General features: G+C 44.2%; 2 protein-coding genes across 3 annotated transcripts in view; both read right to left on the bottom strand.

Annotated features, from left to right (window-relative positions):
- Positions 1 to 1131: 1131 nt before the first annotated feature.
- On the bottom strand, positions 1132 to 9855 carry LOC135525764 (XK-related protein 6-like). Of its 2 annotated transcripts, XM_064953586.1 has the most exons (7): positions 9816 to 9855; positions 8671 to 8786; positions 7512 to 8062; positions 6861 to 7310; positions 3422 to 3627; positions 2918 to 3335; positions 1132 to 2771 (listed from the first exon to the last, which is right to left on the bottom strand). In XM_064953586.1, the coding sequence occupies exons 3-7, from the start codon at positions 7706 to 7708 to the stop codon at positions 2279 to 2281; spliced, it is 1764 nt and encodes a 587-aa protein (XP_064809658.1). In that variant the 5' UTR covers positions 7709 to 8062; positions 8671 to 8786; positions 9816 to 9855; the 3' UTR covers positions 1132 to 2278. The 2 variants fall into 2 exon arrangements, with proteins under 2 accessions (XP_064809658.1, XP_064809657.1); XM_064953585.1 differs by having other exon boundaries at positions 7512 to 8786.
- Positions 9856 to 11352: 1497 nt separating this feature from the next.
- The window catches only part of LOC135525763 (bridge-like lipid transfer protein family member 1), a 93014-nt gene continuing 87082 nt past the window's right edge, over positions 11353 to 17284 (bottom strand). Inside the window, 9 exon segments of the mRNA XM_064953584.1 lie at positions 11353 to 12362; positions 12697 to 12856; positions 13092 to 13226; positions 14929 to 15123; positions 15230 to 15433; positions 15738 to 15989; positions 16130 to 16347; positions 16536 to 16725; positions 16944 to 17101. Of these exon segments, the coding sequence (XP_064809656.1) occupies positions 12137 to 12362; positions 12697 to 12856; positions 13092 to 13226; positions 14929 to 15123; positions 15230 to 15433; positions 15738 to 15989; positions 16130 to 16347; positions 16536 to 16725; positions 16944 to 17101 (1738 nt within the window). The 3' untranslated portion in view covers positions 11353 to 12136.

Below are 17284 nucleotides of genomic sequence, written 5' to 3'. Positions count from 1 at the left end.
TCATTTGTGGAATTTCTATCCTTCTTAATACATTTGAAAAAGTCAGTTGTGTTATGACAAAGTAGGGATGGTATACAGAGGATAGGCCTATTTGGTAAAACACCAAGTCCATATTATGGCAAGAACAGCTCAAATAAGCAAAGAGAAACAACATTCCTTCATTACTTTAAGACATGAAGGTCAGTCAATCTGGAAAATGTCAAGAAATTCTTCAAGTGCAGTCGCAAAAACCATCAAGCACAATGATGAAACTGGCTCTCATGAGGACCGCTACAGGAAAGGAAGACCCAGTGTTACCTCTGCTACAGAGGATAAGTTACAGTTAACTGCACCTCAGAAGTTGAAGCCCAAATAAATGCTTCACAGAGTTCAAGTAACAGACACATCTCAACATCAACTGTTCAGAGGAGACTGCGTGAATCAGGCCTTCATGGTCGAATTGCTGCAAAGAAACCACTACTAACGGACACCAATAAGAAGAGACTTGATTGGGCCAAGAAACACGAGCAATAGACATTAGACCGGTGGAAATTTGTCCTTTGGTCTGATTAGGTCAAATTTGAGATTTTTGGTTCCAACCGTCGTGTCTTTGTGAGACTCAGAGTGGGTGAACGGATGATATCCACATGTGTGGTTCCAACCATGAAACATGGAGGTTTGATGGTGATTTGCTGGTGACACTGCCAGTGATTTATTTAGAATTCAAGGCACACTTAACCAGCATGGCTACTACAGCATTCTGAAACGATAAGCCATCCCATCTGGTTTGTACTTAGTGGGACTATCATTTTTTTCAACAGGACAATGACCCAACACACCTCCAGTCTGTGTAAGGGCTATTTGACCAAGAAGGAAGGTGATGGATTGCTGCATTAGATGTGCCTCCACAATCACCCAACCTCAACCCAATTGAGTTGGACCGCATAGTGAAGGAAAAGCAGACAAGTGCTCAGCATATGTGGGAACTCCTTCAAGACAGTTGGAAAAGCATTCCAGGTGAAGCTGGTTGAGAGAATGCCAAGAGTGTGCAAAACTGTCATCAAGGCAAAGGGTGGCTACTTTGAAGAATCTAAAATATAAACTATATTTTGATTTGTTTAACATTTTTACTACATGATTCCATGTGTTATTTCATAGTTCTGACATTCTTCACCATTACTCTACAATGTAGAAAATAGTAAAAAATAAAGAAAAACCCTGGAATGAGTAGGTGTGTCCAAACTTTTGACTGGTACTGTATATTCATATATATTTGCACCATATAAAGTTGATCGGTGGAAGGCTTAGTGTTCATTGGTGGAGGGATGGTCAGACGTAGTCAGGTAAAGGTCTCTGTCACCATGACGACCTCAGGGATGAGTTCATCAGAAAGAGAATCACATATCCGTATTCTACATGACAGAAAATCTTATCTGTTCTACACAATTCATGTCTATCTTAAAGTTCTGTAATGTTGTGCCTTCCTGAGCAAACAAACAAGCAAACATAATTTACTATGACTCACAGATCAGGCACGACACACACAGTACACACACACATCTCTGTACATATAAATATATACACATTCAGTTAAAAACTAAAGAGATCACACACCCAGTTAACCAAACTATAGAGAATACACACCCAGTTAACCAAACTAAAGAGAATAAACACCCAGTTAACCAAACTAAAGAGAATACACACCCAGTTAACCAAACTATAGAGAATAAACACCCAGTTAACCAAACTAAAGAGAACACACACCCAGTTAACCAAACTAAAGAGAATAAACTCCCAGTTAACCAAACTATAGATAAACTCCCAGCTAGGAGACAGCTTTCAGGCCGCTGTTTATATTACATTCACATTTTTTCTAATTTCATATTATCTTTTAGTATTATTCATGAAGATGTGAAAATAACATGATATGCTGTCTTCTGTCACCATCCAGTCTTCTCAGCAGAGTGAGGAATACAAAACAGAGATGAAGAGATAAAAACAGAGAGAAGAGTCACATTTGTGTGTATCAGTGTCGCTTCCGTCCCTCTCCTTGCCCCAACCTGAGCTCGAACCAGGGACCCTCTGAACAGATGGACAACCATCACCCACAAAGCATCGTTACCTGTTACTCCACAAAAGCTGTGGTCCTTGCATAGCAAGGGAAACAACTACTTCTAGGTCAGAGCGGATGAGGTCACCGGTTGAACACTACTAGCGAGCACCACTAAATAGCTAGCCATTTCACATCGGTTACATGTGCGCACTTGTAAATATGTGTGTTTGTCTATGTGTGTATGTGTCAGAAAGAAGACTCGTACTGCAGTAGTTCATAGAGCAGAGGTCTGTCCCTGTATCGTATGCCTGCGGCTGCAGGCGTCAGGTACTGTAGTAGGTTGATGGTCCTTCGCAGCCGTCTGTCCACGTAGTGAGCGTCCCAGGCTGGGTAACGTTTCCTGGGCATGTCAATCTTTATCAGAGGACCTTCGAAACGCCTCGAGGTGGGGGGCTCCAAACGCACCTGGAACACCGGCAGACAGCCTTCTGCGATGATGTCATCACTGTGAAACGGGGCAGCAAGGTGGGCTGGGGTGGGCGGAGCTGAAGGGGGCAAGGGGTTACCCCACAGCAGCTCATCACACCAGGTCGATGCCGGGGTGGGGTGTCTGTGTGAGGGGTGAAGAAGGCCGTAGTACAGAAGCATCACCAGTACTCCACCCGTAAAGGACAGGTAGACACCACACAATGCTGGAACCGCGTAGCTGTCTGTCTCTTCATGGTCACGATACACATACCTGTAACACATACGCACACACACACAACTGTTATGATATCCACGCACACACATTTGTCTCTGTACAATCATGAGAGATACACCTATTCGAAGATAAAACACATACTGTAGGTGTGTGCCTGTCTGTCTATCTGTCTGTCTACATACCACAGTCCAGTAAGCAGTGTGTTCTCAGCCAGTACCACAGAGTAGTAAGCCACCATGCGTCCCCTGGTGTGTCCCTCCTTGACGTTGAACCAACAGAAGATGTAGACGATGCCCACCACCATGTTAAACAAAACCTCCTCCCAGCGAGACATACAGAAGTCTGTTCCGCCATGCACCACCCACAGGGCCATGCCACACCAGTGGAGCACCACGAAGATGCCAAAGTACAGGTGGAAGAGGGATGCGAAGAGGGCGAGAGAGAGAACACGGGAGGAGATCGTGAGGAGGCGCCAGAGAAGGTGGAGGAGGGCACCGCGATAACTCAGACTGCGCTGGTCGTCTCTGGAGTCGCGCAGGAGCTTGTGGTACGAGGCCAACACCCAGGATAGAGACAGAAGAGAGCCTAGACTAGATATACCTAGGGAGAGAGATGGAGTGACTCATCTTGATAGCTGTAATACCAGTTGACCAGTGAGTGTGTGTGTGAACTGTGTGTATACGTACACTGTAGAGTCTCAGCCCGGTTCTGCTGTATCATAATACAGAGCTGTAGTACTAGTTGAGGAGCTGACTCCAGGAAGGTCTCCAGTAGCCGCAGCATGTTGACGTCTGCGTACTCAAACATCATGGCCCAGTAGAACCTCCTCTGTGCCTCCTTATGCTCCTTCATACGGTGGGACTGGATACCCAGGTATAACGTACGGATATACCTGGGGGTCAGAGGTCAATAATTATGGCAGAGAGTGAGAGAGACGGTTTGTGTAGAATGAATCAGATTAAACACTGAGTGCCCCAGGCTGTGCCTGTGGGGTGTGTCTGTGTTTCTCTTGTGTGTTTGTGTATGTGTGAGCATGTGCGTAGACATGCTCATACAACCATCTGGGCTGCATCATATGAGCTAATTTCATACGACATCAATAATTCACTGGTCACATACAGTAGAAACACATGCACGCACGTACACATTTCACCAGATAAACCTGCAAGATGCCGCATCACAACAGAGAGTTTAATTTAGCAAAAAATTGTATGTCGCTATCCATCATTCCCCTCCCCCCTTCACTTCTGTTCTGCGTGTTCAAGCTCTTTTTTTCTGTCAATTCTACTCCCTCCCTCCATCTCACAGTGATCTAACTCAATCAGACTGAACCATTCCACACACACCACTCTTTGGGAAAGACTCTATTAGGGAGATTGTTACAAACGTACACACACACTAGCTCTTAAGCCCACTCAACATCTCCCTCAGGAACCTAGGCCATGAAAGATTAGTCTGACAGAGAGAGGGAGAGAAGGAGAGAGGGGGAGCGTGGAGTGGGTACATACAGGATATCCAAGTGGAGTGGCATGCCTTTGACCTTTGGTGTCCGGTCAGGATGTTTTGATGTAGTGTTTTTCCAGTTTGATGGCTAACTAGCCTTGTGACTATCAGCTCCGCTAGCTAGCTAGCTATCCAGCTAATTGTCTAGCTGTGTCAGACACAGACAGTGGAAGTGTAGAGAAAACACAAGAGAAGATGGAAATCGATTGAGCCCAAATAGGTTCAAACTGTTTTTACAGAAAAAAAAGCTTTATTCAGGTCAGTGCTGGTTCTGCATATGTGCCCTTCATTGCTAATTAAATAGGCCATTAGTGTATGGTTTGAGTAGCCTAGCTAATACTTACAGCCAATCACATCCTAAATATCACCTCCTTCACTGACTTCCAGTGTGTGCGTGCAATTTTTTGTGTGTGTTTGTGTGTCAGCGGCAGATACTCTTTCTTCTTTGTTCTCCACCTGTACAAACATGTTGAGGTTAACACGTGATCTAGTACATGGACTTCATTTGATAGTAGAGAATAGAGAATGGGAGAGGAGAACAGAGGAGAGAAGAGGAGAAGTGAGGAGAATGACCTAAATGGCCATGTACTCCTTTTATCTCCACCAGGCACAACCAGAAGAGGACTGGCCACCGCTCACAGCCTGGTTCCTAGCCACTGTGGTTCCGCATTGCTTGCTCTTTGGAGTTTTAGGCCGGGTATCTGTATAAGCCAAGGGGAAAATTGTGGTGTAGATATTGGGGGATGAACAGTAGACGGGTGGTCCTGGTGGTCCACCCCGGATTTTATTTTTGACATTTTAAAACGCATTCTCTGCAATTCTACACAGTTTGAAATGACTTATTATGCCTCTCTCGAGTGGTATTTTGAGGGGTATATGGAGGGGTATTTTGAGGGGTATATGGAGGGGTATTTTGAAAACACAGCACAAGTGGAAGGATAAGTAGAAGGCCACCCAACCCCCCCCAAAATAAATATATACATATAAATATATTCTTAGGAAACCAGCTAACTTCCTGCATTTCAACACCTTTTGTCATGGTGCAGAGAGAAAAATGTGCAGTTTTATAATGCTATTCTACACATTTTCTCATGAGTCTGAGGACATTTAGCAGTTTCAAAGCAAATTTCCTGCAATTCTACAAATCCTTCCATGTGGCAGAGACAAAAATGTGCTGTTTTATAGCTTATCTCATGGTATTCTTCACATTTTGACATTGTCACGTCCTGACCTTAGAGAGCCTTTTTATGTCTCTATTTGGTTTGGTCAGGGTGTGATTTGGGTGGGCATTCTATGTTCTTTATTTCTTTGTTTCTGGCCGAGTGTGGTTCCCAATCAGAGGCAGCTGTCTATCGTTGTCTCTGATTGGGGATCATACTTAGGCAGCCCTTTTTCCCTACCTGTGATTGTGGGTAGTTGTCTATGTGTAGTGGCCTGCGAGCACTACGTAGCGTTACGTTTGTTATTTCTTGTTTTGTTGGAGACATTATAAATAAACTAATATGTACGCTGACCACGCTGCGCCTTGGTCCATTCATTTCGATGAGCGTGATAGACATGAGGCAGAGAATTTTGCAGTTTTAAAGTAACTGTCCAGTGTAAATCTCACTTTTAAAAGTTAATAACTCATACCCAAATAATTTTATTTATTTATTTATCCTTTATTTAACTAGGCAAGTCAGTTAAGAACAAATTCTTATTTTCAATGACGGCCTAGGATGTTGTTGACTCATCCTATACTTGTATTTGTGGCCAAAGCATAAATTGGAGAAGAAACACTTTAAAAAATCATCCTCCTGAGTAGGATGAGCTGGCCAATCAGTGGTCTACTTGCATTAACATTTTTAATGATTGGTATATGCCCACACAATTCCAAAGCAGAAAAGCTGTGAAAAGCATACTTCATTTTCCTTCCAAATTTAAAAAAAACTCATATTGTAATTCATTCTAGGTCATATTTCATAGAAATCTGGAAACACTGGACAATTAGACTTCGGGCAAAAACACAAAAATAGTTCCTTTAAACTGTATAACCGATCAATGCACCATCACACCAGGTCATTTAATGCTTAAAAAAATATCTGAATAAGATTTTGGCTACAGAAGTGGCATTTCGTACCAATCTCTACAGCTTACGTCCAAAAACATATCCTGTGAAATGACGAGTTACTAGCTAGCTACAAGTGGCTAGCATAGCTAACTTTTTTGTGCCCCAAGTTCACAGTTAAAGCTAATTTCCTGCAATTCTACAAATTTTGACATTGCATTTTGATATGTTCATATGCAATCTGGGTGCCCCACGACCCAATTAATAAAAAAATAAAAAAAAGTATTTTAAAGAAATTATTGGGGGGAATGAACCAACCTATTCTGAATATTGGGTAGGACATATTGGGTGGCAAATGTGTCCTACCCAATATGGTATAGGCACTTTGTGACAACTGCTGATGTAAAAAGTGCTTTATAAAATACATTTGATTGATTGAAGAAGAGAGGGGAGAACAGGGGGGCATGCTCTGTCCTTACCTCCAGACCTGTCCCAGTTGTAGAATGTGTATGGTGATCTGTCCTTACCTCCAGACCTGTCCCAGCTGTAGAATGTGTATGGTGATCTGTCCTTACCTCCAGACCTGTCCCAGTTGTAGAATGTGTATGGTGATCTGCCACAGCCAGACTGAGGCCACTCTGACCCGGTCTGTTCCAGGATAAACCCCCCTGTGGCCAGTTGGCCCTTGCCTGGTCAGCTTTTCTCTCTCTCCTCCCCTGCTGCATTCCACCGTCCCCAGCCAGGTGGTCAGACACTCTCCGCTGTAGTCCTGGATGAACCAGCGGAAGCTCAGTATCTGAACTACAATCGACGGCACCAGCACCAGGAAGAGAGTCAGGCCAAACCACAGATAGTCCTGTCTGTCATAGTAGTCTGCAGCGAGAAGCAGATCTGTTCCCACATCCCAGAAGAAGACGAGGAGAGCCAGGATCAACCAGAGACAGTCCAGCCACAGTCCCTCCTCTGGTGGGCAGCGAGTCTCCCTCAAACTCCTACCACCTCCAACTCCGGTACCCCCGATCCTTCTATAATAATGATCATACTAATAATGGTAAAAGGCTCAAAATGAGAAAAGCAGAGACTCTCTCTCTCTCTCTCTCTCTCTCTCTCTCTCTCACACTCTCTCTCTCTCTCTCTCTCTCTCTCTCACTCTCTCTCTCTCTCTTTCTCTCTCTCTCACTCTCTCTCTCTCTCTCTCTCTCTCTCTCACTCTCACTCTCACTCACCCAGTAGTGTCTTTCCCCAGCAGGTTTCCCAGACAGTTGGAGCGACAGCCCCAGTAGCAGACAGCAGAGCGACAGCAGAGACAGATGTGGATAGCTGCAGAGTCCAGAGGCTGACAGTCTTCCTCTGTGTCTCCATCAAACACCCCCTCCCCCACTCCTTCCTCCATTTCTCCCCCTCCATCAGACTGCGCTGCCATGTTCCTCCCCTTTCCTCTCGTCCCAAACCAAAACACACCCTCCTCTGAACCCACGTCACTTCCAAAATACCTCCTGTCCCTCCCCAGCCGCGGTGTTTCTGTCTCTGACTCTCCCGGGGAGCCATCAGAGCCGGTCACCGCACGAAGGCGGCTGCCCCTCTCCCTCCTCCTTCTCTCCCTTCCTCCTCGCCCTCCTCTCTAGGAAACACTCTATCCCCTCTCCTACCAGGCGCTCCTTGCGACCAGTGGCAGCGGTTGAATCCGTTCCTATTCCTCTCCTCCTCCAGCCAATCTTCATCTCCCAGTCTCTCGCTCCCTCTGCATCTTCTACATGGCTGTACTCACCACGGTCATCTAGGGAGACAGTGGCTTGTTATGACGTAATGCAGCATCTCCCAGCTAAGAGACGTGTGTGTGTGTGTGCTGAGACATGAGTGTGTGAAAAGCCAGTGAATTAATCCTCATCTATGCGGAACTGTGGTAGCGTTTCAGCCTTGCCCAGCCTGTCTCTCAACCTGTCACACATACACCACAGCAGCCTATGAGCTGTCCGCTCCACCTCACTGCTTGAGCCCTCTGCGCTGCTCAGCTCAGGTCAGAACGCACTCACACACACTCCGCCTCCTAGCGGCAAGACGAGACACAACATCTGCACATCTGTACATACACTCTCTCTACCAACCCCCCTCTCTTCCCTTCCTCAGCAGGCTTCAAGCCAATAGCTCAGGCAGCCTAATCACCCAGAACATATGTGTGTGTGTGTGTGAGCCCTGCCAGAGGAAGGAGAGGGGAGAATAGATGGAAATAGAGAGAGAGGGAGAGAGGAAGGAGAGGGGAGAAGAGATGGAGATAGAGGGAGTGAGGAAGGAAGAGGGTGTGGGAGATGGGAGAGATAGTGGGTAGGGGAGGAGCAATTATAAGGATTTAAGAAGAGGGGGATGAGAGAGGGATAAAGCACAAACCAGCCTCTTCACTCTTTCATTCTCTCCCTCTCTCTTTCTCTGTCCACTGGAGATTAGCCTCTATGTTGCCATGACTACCATCCCAGGGTGGCTGAAGGGGAGTCTGGTAATTTGGTCTGTGAAGGAAAGAGAGATGGAGAGAGAGAGAGGTAATCAGTTGTAATTTGTTCTATAATCAATTCTCCTATTTCTCCATGTTTTTCCTAATGTGTATCAGATACAAACCACACTAGTCTACTGGCTACAGGGACTCTTATGCACGCTTTATATTAAATTGGACCGAGTGAGAGAGGAAGATGTACTGCTCACTTGAGATTAAAATAATAATTGTTTTTTAGAAGCGGGATTGTATGTGATTTTAATTGATGTGACACTTGGTGCTCTGCTTTGAAATGTAGTCCTGTGGACTGTTAGATAACTAGTGTGTTTCTGAATGCAGACATCTTGGTTGGGTTTCCCAAATGCAACGTTTTTTTACGAAATCGTTGGTTACTAAAGTGCAATATTAGTAACCAGTTTCAAATAAACTGATGAAAATATATGATAACGGTGCCCCATAATAACACAAATGCGTCAGGACTGACAGTTTCAATATTGTTCATATATACTTTTTTACCAATTACATTTTTGTTTTGTTTTATTGTTATTGTTTGTGTGTGTAACCTAGGCATCTTGCCAGATTCTCTTACCTAATCTTGGGTTTGTGTGTGTGAGGCTGCAAAGGGCCAGGATTCCACTCTTGAATCATAGTTTCGACTGATCCTACAGTTTTGTTTCGGTACTGCAGTTTAACTGTTGCCCAGCTCAGAAAGACAATTTCCACAGATGGCCACATAGAAAAGTCAGATTTGAAAATTCCTAATAAGACACTTTAGTCATCACCTTTGTGCACAAAACATCCATTGAATTATTCAAATAATTGTAGCTGAGGCCATTTTTTGTAAATCACTCAAAGATATTAATTAATAGCCGAAAAATATGAACATTTTATATTCATCCAATGTCTGCCATGTTTCTGGATGACGTCGTCGCAGCTCGCGTCGCTGCTGAGTGCTAGTGTGCATGTGACGTCGGTCCGTATAAACCGGATACAACCCGAATATAGACGGTCTATGAATCAGTATATGCGAACGTGAGTAAATTACCTTGAAAACAACGGTCCGACATCTTGGATCTTAATACACCTCAGAATTGTGGTCAGTGTGCATGTGTGTGAAGGCTTCCCCCGGTGGTCAGGGGTATGTGTTGCATGCTGAGCTCGAGCAGGTCATACACCAGGCTGCTCTCCTTCAGCAAACTCACCAGCAGCTGCTCTCCATTTATTGGACCAGGTCTCTCTTGGAAAAGAGATGTTATCTTAATGAGAAAAAACTGTATAAATAAAAGGTTAAACAAATAAAATAATTCAGCAGTCTCACTCACTGCTCTCCTCTAGCAGTCTCACCAGTGGCTGCTCTCCTCAGCAGTCTCCGACTATGCTGAATAAATGTTTTGCCTGCATACTGATGGCTCTATCAAGACTAGTAAAGGCCAAGTGCACTACTTTTGTGAAAAAAATATTTTGATTTGTATTTTATTTGGAATATTTCAGAAAAATATTGTGGTCTGTCAAAAAGCAGTGTCACTTGCCACATCATTTTGTCACACTGCTTTTTGAAAGACCAGTATCTTGAAAACTTAACTGCTGACATGCAAAACATTTTTGGGACTGTATCAGAGTCTTAATAAAAAAATAATCATAATTGGTTAAAATTAGGTTGTAGTTAAGGTAAAGGTCGGTTTTAGATTTTGGTAAGCCGTTTTACAGGGCAGAAGTGTTTTTATAGCTTCTCCTGTTGCATTCCACTTAAACCGCGACATTTGGTCTCCATCTTCTGGCCACAAACATTTGGTTCACCATAACCCAATCACATTTGGAATGGGATTTTCCCATTCGTACTGACGGTTCACTACACATAGTGCATAACTGTAGCTAAAATATATGCAGGATAGCCTGAACAGAACCCACAAGAGGTCTGGAGTATAGTAACCTTCCCATTGCTCGCACACACAGCAACCAGGTTAAAGCTTTTCTTTGTTGAGAACACACAACTGTCACTTGACTCAAATCTAGAAAATCCGATAAATAACAGTGTACAAAACATTAAGAACATCTTCCTAATATTAAGTTGCAACTCAACCTTTTGCCCTAAGAACAGCCTCAATTCGTCTGGGCATGGACTCTACAAGGTGTTGAAAGCATTCTACAGGGATGCTGGCCCATTTTGACTCCAATGCTTCCCACAGTTGTGTCAAGTTGGTTGGATATCCTTTGAGTGGTGGACCATTCTTGATACACATGGGAAACTGTTGAGTGTGAAAAACCCAGCAGTGTCGCAGTTCTTGACACAAACGGTGCGCCTGGCACCAACTATCTTACCCCGTTTAAAGGCAGTTAAATATTTTGTCTTGCCCATTCACCCTTAATGGCACACATACACAATCCAATTATTGTCTCAATTATCTCAAGGCTTAAAAATCCTTCTTTAACCTGTCTCCTCCCCTTCATCTACACTGATGGAAGTAGATTTAACGGGTGACATCAATAAGGGATCATAGACTGACCAGGTGAAATCTATGGTCATGGAAAGAGGTGTTCATAAGGTTTTGTACACTCATTGTATATGAAAACGAAGTCAGATGTAAAATTGGATGGCAATGATTTTATTATATTCAGAAATCAACACTTAAGAAATTCACAGTAATTTTATATACACTGATCTATTGCACATATTAAAAAAACAGGCTTGATACACCCAGCTCACATGTGTTTTAGACTATACATTTCTGATCCCCATTAAATTAAGATACAAAAAAAAAATTAACCATGGTTTAGCATTACAATACATTATATAAGTGGATTTAAACCATCCAATACCTTATGTTCATAGGAAAATTTTCCAAAAACGGTTGTCATTGGGATGAATTTAGAAAAACTGACACTTAAAATGAGATTCCTCATTCCAACTTTACCATTGGAAACAAAGAAAAGGCAATGATTTAGAAGTAACCCCCACACTCATCAGAAAAAAGGGAATGAACCATAAAAGAAGTATCATAAATGATGACTTCAACGTGTTTGTTCTGACAACAACCATATAAAGCATGTTTATCATATAATTCATGTTGGGGTTTTTCAGGGTTATTATTTTAAGCTGCCAAATAATAAGACTTACTATTTTGTTCAAAATATACATAAAAACAGTGCACTTTTTTCTGTCAAAACCCATAGTGGCATGCACCACAGTAAACATCTATGCTGAAATTCACACGGCTTAGCGGTAAATGTGCCTATGACGCTATCCACTGTACAGCAAGTCAAGGAACTATCCAGTGTTTTCCAGTTATCCAGTGTTTTGTTTGTTGACGATTTACTGTCTGACCTCCAGTTTTTAAAGTGTTGTGTTAGAAGGTATGGATGTTGGTGTTAGTGCTCTTCCTTGTCTCGTCCTATCTTCTCCTTCTTCTCTTTCTCGTCCTGCAGGGCCGTGCCCAGTTTTTTGATGAGGACAGAGAGGACCTTGTCCAGAGGGTCCATCACTCCCCTCTGGAGCCATTTGGGAATTGTAGTCCTTGCGTGGTGGAAGCCTAGCTTCTGGAGAATGTAGTCCACACCGACAGGATCGATCTTCCGTCCCGTCCAGGAGATGAGCCTGTGGAAATGAATTATTAAGACCGGCAGTTAACCCACTGTTCCTAGGCCGTCATTGAAAATAAGAATTTGTAACTGACCTGCCTGGTTAAATAAAGGTAAAATAAAATAAATAAAGAAACCTCAGAGATGTATGACAAAAGGGTTTAGGGTTAGTGTATAGGTCTAAAAGTGGGCTTATGGAGTAGTTGACATGCTCAGGTGAGTGGTTAAGGAGTCAAACACAGGGATCATATACACATACTACAAATGTATGCACTTACTGTACTGTTAGTTTGGATAAAAGTCTCTACATAGTGGCATATTTTGGGTCTGGGGGAAGGGGTCTGGTTTACCTGAGTGTGGGCTCCAGCTGCCAGGTGTTGCACATGAATTCTCTCCAGTCCACCGTAGTGTAGTTGATGCCATCCTCCTTGTCTGTGGAGTTCTCATCATTAAGGGCTGTTGGGCTCTTCTGGCCAGGCCGAGTGGCAAACATCCGGGGGTTGAAAAGGGCTTCAGACCAGGGAAGGGAGAGAAACTATAAAGAGTGCCTTGGTTCTCCTTTCTTTTGACTACTAGTTCCGAAATCAAACAGCACCTTCAACTGAAATTCTATTTTAGTTGTACCTTTGTTGCTCTTATTGTCTATATAAAGTTCAGTACTATTAATCTAATGTAAAGTACAGTTTATTGTTCTAGGTTGCACAATGTAGTGTGCTGCTGCTGTTGACATTTCAGGTGCTCTCACCCTTCTCTTTCTCCTTCAGGTAGGCAGAGACCAGGTCATGCAGGAACATGATGAGCTCTGCGTCCATGGTGACACAGATGTGGTCGGTGAATTCAGTCACCAGGCTGCACTCCACCTTAGGCTTACTGTTGGAGTCTGAAACGGACGGGAAACAATAATGTTGTTACCTTGCTTTCCAACAAAAAGAGAGAGAGAGAGAGAGAGAGAGAGATATACACACACATACACACACACAAACGTATGTGGACACCTTCAAATTTGTGGATTCTGCAATATCAGCCACACTGGTTGCTGACAGGTGTATAAAATTGAGCACAAAGCCATGCAATCTCCATAGACAAACATTGACAGCAGAATGGCCTTACTGAAGAGCTCAGTGACATTCTATGTGTTGCCGTCATAGGATACCACCTTTCCAACAAGTCAGTTTGTCAAATTTCTGCCCTGCTAGAACTGCCCCAGTCAACTGTAAGTGCTGTTATTTTTTGGGAAGTGGAAACGTCAAGGAGCAACAACGGCTCAGCGGTAGGCCACACAAGCTCACAGAACTGGACCGCCGGGTGCTGTCCTCGGTTGCAACACTCACTAACGAGTTCCAAACTGCCCCTGGAAGCAATGTCAGCACAACTATTGTTTGTCAGGAGCAGTTGTACACAAGCCTAAGATCACCATGCACAATGCAAAGGTTCAGCTGGAGTGGTGTAAAGCTCACTGCCATTCGACTATGGAGCAGTGGAAATGCGTTCTCTGGAGTGATGAATCTCGCCACACCATCTGGCAGTCTGACGGATGAATCTGGGTTTGGTGGATGCCAGGAGAACGCTACCTGCCCCAATGCATAGTGCCAATTGTAAAGTCTGGTGGAGGAGGAATAATGGTCTGGGGATGTTCTTCATGGTTCGGGCTCAGCCCCTTAGTTCCAGTGAAGGGAAATCTTAACACTACAGCATACAATAACATTCTAGACAATTCTTTACTTCCAACTTTGTGGTAACAGTTTGGGGAAGGCCCTGTCCTGTTTCAGCATGACAATCGAACACGTTTGGGATGAATAAGAACGCTGACTGCGAGCCAGGCCTAATCGCCCAACATTAGTGCCGACCTCACTAATGCTCGTGGCTGAATGGAAGCAAGTCTCCACAGCAATGTTCCAACATCTAGTTGAAAGCCTTCCCAAAAGAGTAGAGGCTGTTATAGTAGCAAATAGGGGACCAACTCATTATTAATTCCCATTATTTTGGAACGTGATGTACGATGAGCAGGTGTCCACACATACTTTTGGTCATGTAGTGTCTCTCAGATATAGGTCAGACACTTCAGAACAAACTTCCTTTAGATATTTTGGGGACTGTTGTTCCATGCAGTGAATCTGCTATTCAATATGGGCTAATAAAAACCTAACATAATTTTCAAGGGGTATTAAAATTCAAAATCAAATAGCTAAATGATTATTGGGATGACCTTCTTAAAACAATTCCATATAGCTTAGTAGACCCCCCCCAGACTTAGACTCTTATGGGTTAAGTGCCTTTGAACAGGGTATGGTAGTAGGTGCCAGGCACACCGGTTTGAGTGTGTGAAGGACTGCAACGATGCTGGGTTTTACACTCAACAGTTTACCGTGTGTATCATGACTAGGCCACCACCCAAAGGATATCCAGCCAACTTTACACAACTACTGTGGGAAGCATTGGCATCAACATTGGCCAGCATCGCTGTGGAACTCTTTCGACACCTTGTAGACTCAATGCCCTGATGAATTTAGGCTGTTCTGAGGGCAAGGGTGTGGTGCAACTCAATGTTTTGTACACTCAGTGTATAACTCAACTGAGCCTACCAGTCAAGGAGGGTTCCTCAGGATCCTGAAAGTTTTTGGAGCTGAAATTCAGCTGCATCCTGGGAAGGGCGAAGATTGTCTCCGTCTCATGGTTGTAGCTGGAAGAGCCGCTGAAGCTGCTGAGCAGGCTTGAACTCTTGGCGGCCGCCCCGCTCTCTGGGTTGTTGGCGTGTACGTTGCGCAAGAGGTTCAGTTCTGGGGAACAGGATACATTAGAATGAGGCAGCGGTCTTGAATAACATTGGGTCAAAGGAAACAATAGACCTTGAACTTGATATTGGTAGTATTTAGTACCCTTTACCCTCATTCCTCATGGCAGTTACGTAGTTGAACCACTCTTTGACCATGGCTACTCCGTGAGGCGGGTTTTCGTGCCTGCGACGGGTGATTTTGGTGATGGTGGCCATGGGGCTCTCTAGCGCCCCGCAGGGTTTGGTTTCCATAGTGTTGTGACCCAGATTAAAAGCCAACGTCTGCACGATGTAGGTGGACTCATCAGTGGAGCCTGATTGGATAGAAAATAGGTTGAGGTTAGAGGTATTTAGGGCAACTTGCTTAGGGATGATGTGCCACTTTGTTTGTATGCCTATATGAATGTAATGTGGTTGTTCATAATTCTTTTTAGTTTTCGATCATTAGATTTTTGATTTATTTTTACCATTGAGGACCACTTTGGAAACAAAAGTATCAATTAAAACACTCAAGTCCTATCCTCTGGGAAGACACTGTACATATTGTTGTATAGTTTTTTACCCAAATAAATCCAAATTCCCCATCCCTCCTCTCAGTCTCTTGAAAGCCTTACTTACCGTCCTCCAATATCTTCTGAGCCTCAGTCAAAAAAGCTATGTTGGGCTCTTCCAGGTGGAATAAGGCCCAGGACTTGGAGCGGAAGTTGGGCCCATGGAAGCAGGCCAGGGTCATGTGGTTGCCATGAAGACTAATGGAGCCACCCAGTTGCACTGCGTCTTCTGGAAGAGGCATCTGGAAGAGGGAGATGTGGCACCCGGCGATCACCTTCAGAACTCCAGGCCAGTGTCGATGGTGGGCCGCATCCATGTCTAGGAGAGAGGAAAGGAGAGATCCAGAAGGTGCAATGACAATAGAGGGGGAAAGGGACGGAAAGAGTGGATGAGCATTTAGATTGAAACCAGTCCATTTACTTGATGAACCCGGGAACCCAGTCATACTGGATACTTACACAGCTCTGCAGCACCTTTCTCAATGTTGATAACCGGCGCCTTGGGGGGCAGGTAGGGGACTGGACCCCATGTGGACAATGCTCGTTTGCTTGTGTCAAACTGCTGGGTGAAAAACTCCTGCAGCTTCATCCCAATCTTGATGAGGTCGGGGGTAGTGGAGCGCGAGATGATCACCTGGAAGATATCCCACTGCAAGTCCCCTTGGACAAATATCTTACTGGAGAGAGGGAGGGATAGATAGAAAGAGGTAAAAAAAGAGGAAAAAATAATGAGAAAGAGAAGAGGGGGAAGGGACAGAGGGAGAAAGGGGCCACAAATGAGAGAGAATGAGAACATACAAGAATGTAGCTTCCAGGGGGGTTATAGCTATACATTTTCTCTGGTAGGCTCGGCTAGCTTATTTACCTTTTCTCTGATAGGCTTGTCTCCACAGTGCACAGGTTGACCTTCCACTCATCCTTAAGCTTCAGGTCTGCGTTGCTGAAGACGCCCATGAGGATGCTGGAGCCCATGTAGTCCACACGGGCCTCCGTGGAACCCATGGTGATCTGGATGTTATGGCTGGGCTGCTGGTTGGGGTGCTCCGAGATGTGGGCTTTAACAAACATGTGTTGTTAGGATCGGCAGAGTAATTTCAAGTTCTACTCGTTTGACAGGGATATTTAAGTTAGAGGTGGATGCATTTATCATTTAAATACACTAAGACCCGAGGCCAGAGTTCAATCTTTGACATCCATAACAATGTATTTAGGAATCGCACAAAAACAGTACATGCCAGTGGCATAATACATGATTCCCCATCCCTGTACTTACAGACCATCTCCAGGGTGTTGACATCTATATTGCCCCCCACCACGCCGCCTTTAGAGTCCAGTTTAGAGCGGCCCAGACCCACGGACATGCTGATTTCTCTGTCTCTGTTACTACCCACTGACAGACGACCCTGACTCTTCAGCCCACTGGTGGTCCAACTAGAGGTAAACAAGAGCAAAGGGGGAAAAGTTAGTTCCACCCACCTCCTCATGAATAATCAACATCTGCTTTCTATGAGGCATGGTTTGTTTCAACAGAAATATTTCAATGTTTAGAATCATAGATTTGGTAAGGGTTATATGTCAGATTGTGTTATGTTTTTATAGGTAGTCAGATATAGA

This window comes from Oncorhynchus masou, chromosome 32, assembly GCF_036934945.1.
Source record: "Oncorhynchus masou masou isolate Uvic2021 chromosome 32, UVic_Omas_1.1, whole genome shotgun sequence".
Lineage (NCBI taxonomy): Eukaryota > Metazoa > Chordata > Actinopteri > Salmoniformes > Salmonidae > Oncorhynchus > Oncorhynchus masou.
This window is presented reverse-complemented; position numbering and strand designations above follow the sequence as displayed.

Coding starts and splice junctions, on each gene's coding strand:
- LOC135525764 (XM_064953585.1), bottom strand. CDS start 7,708: ATGGCAGCGCAGTCTGATGGAGGGGGAGAAATGGAGGAAGGAGTGGGG. Junction 3,336..3,421: donor CCGGGCTGAGACTCTACAGT/GTACGTATACAC, acceptor CTCTCTCCCTAG/GTATATCTAGTCTAGGCTCT. Junction 2,772..2,917: donor ACACTGCTTACTGGACTGTG/GTATGTAGACAG, acceptor TATGTGTTACAG/GTATGTGTATCGTGACCATG.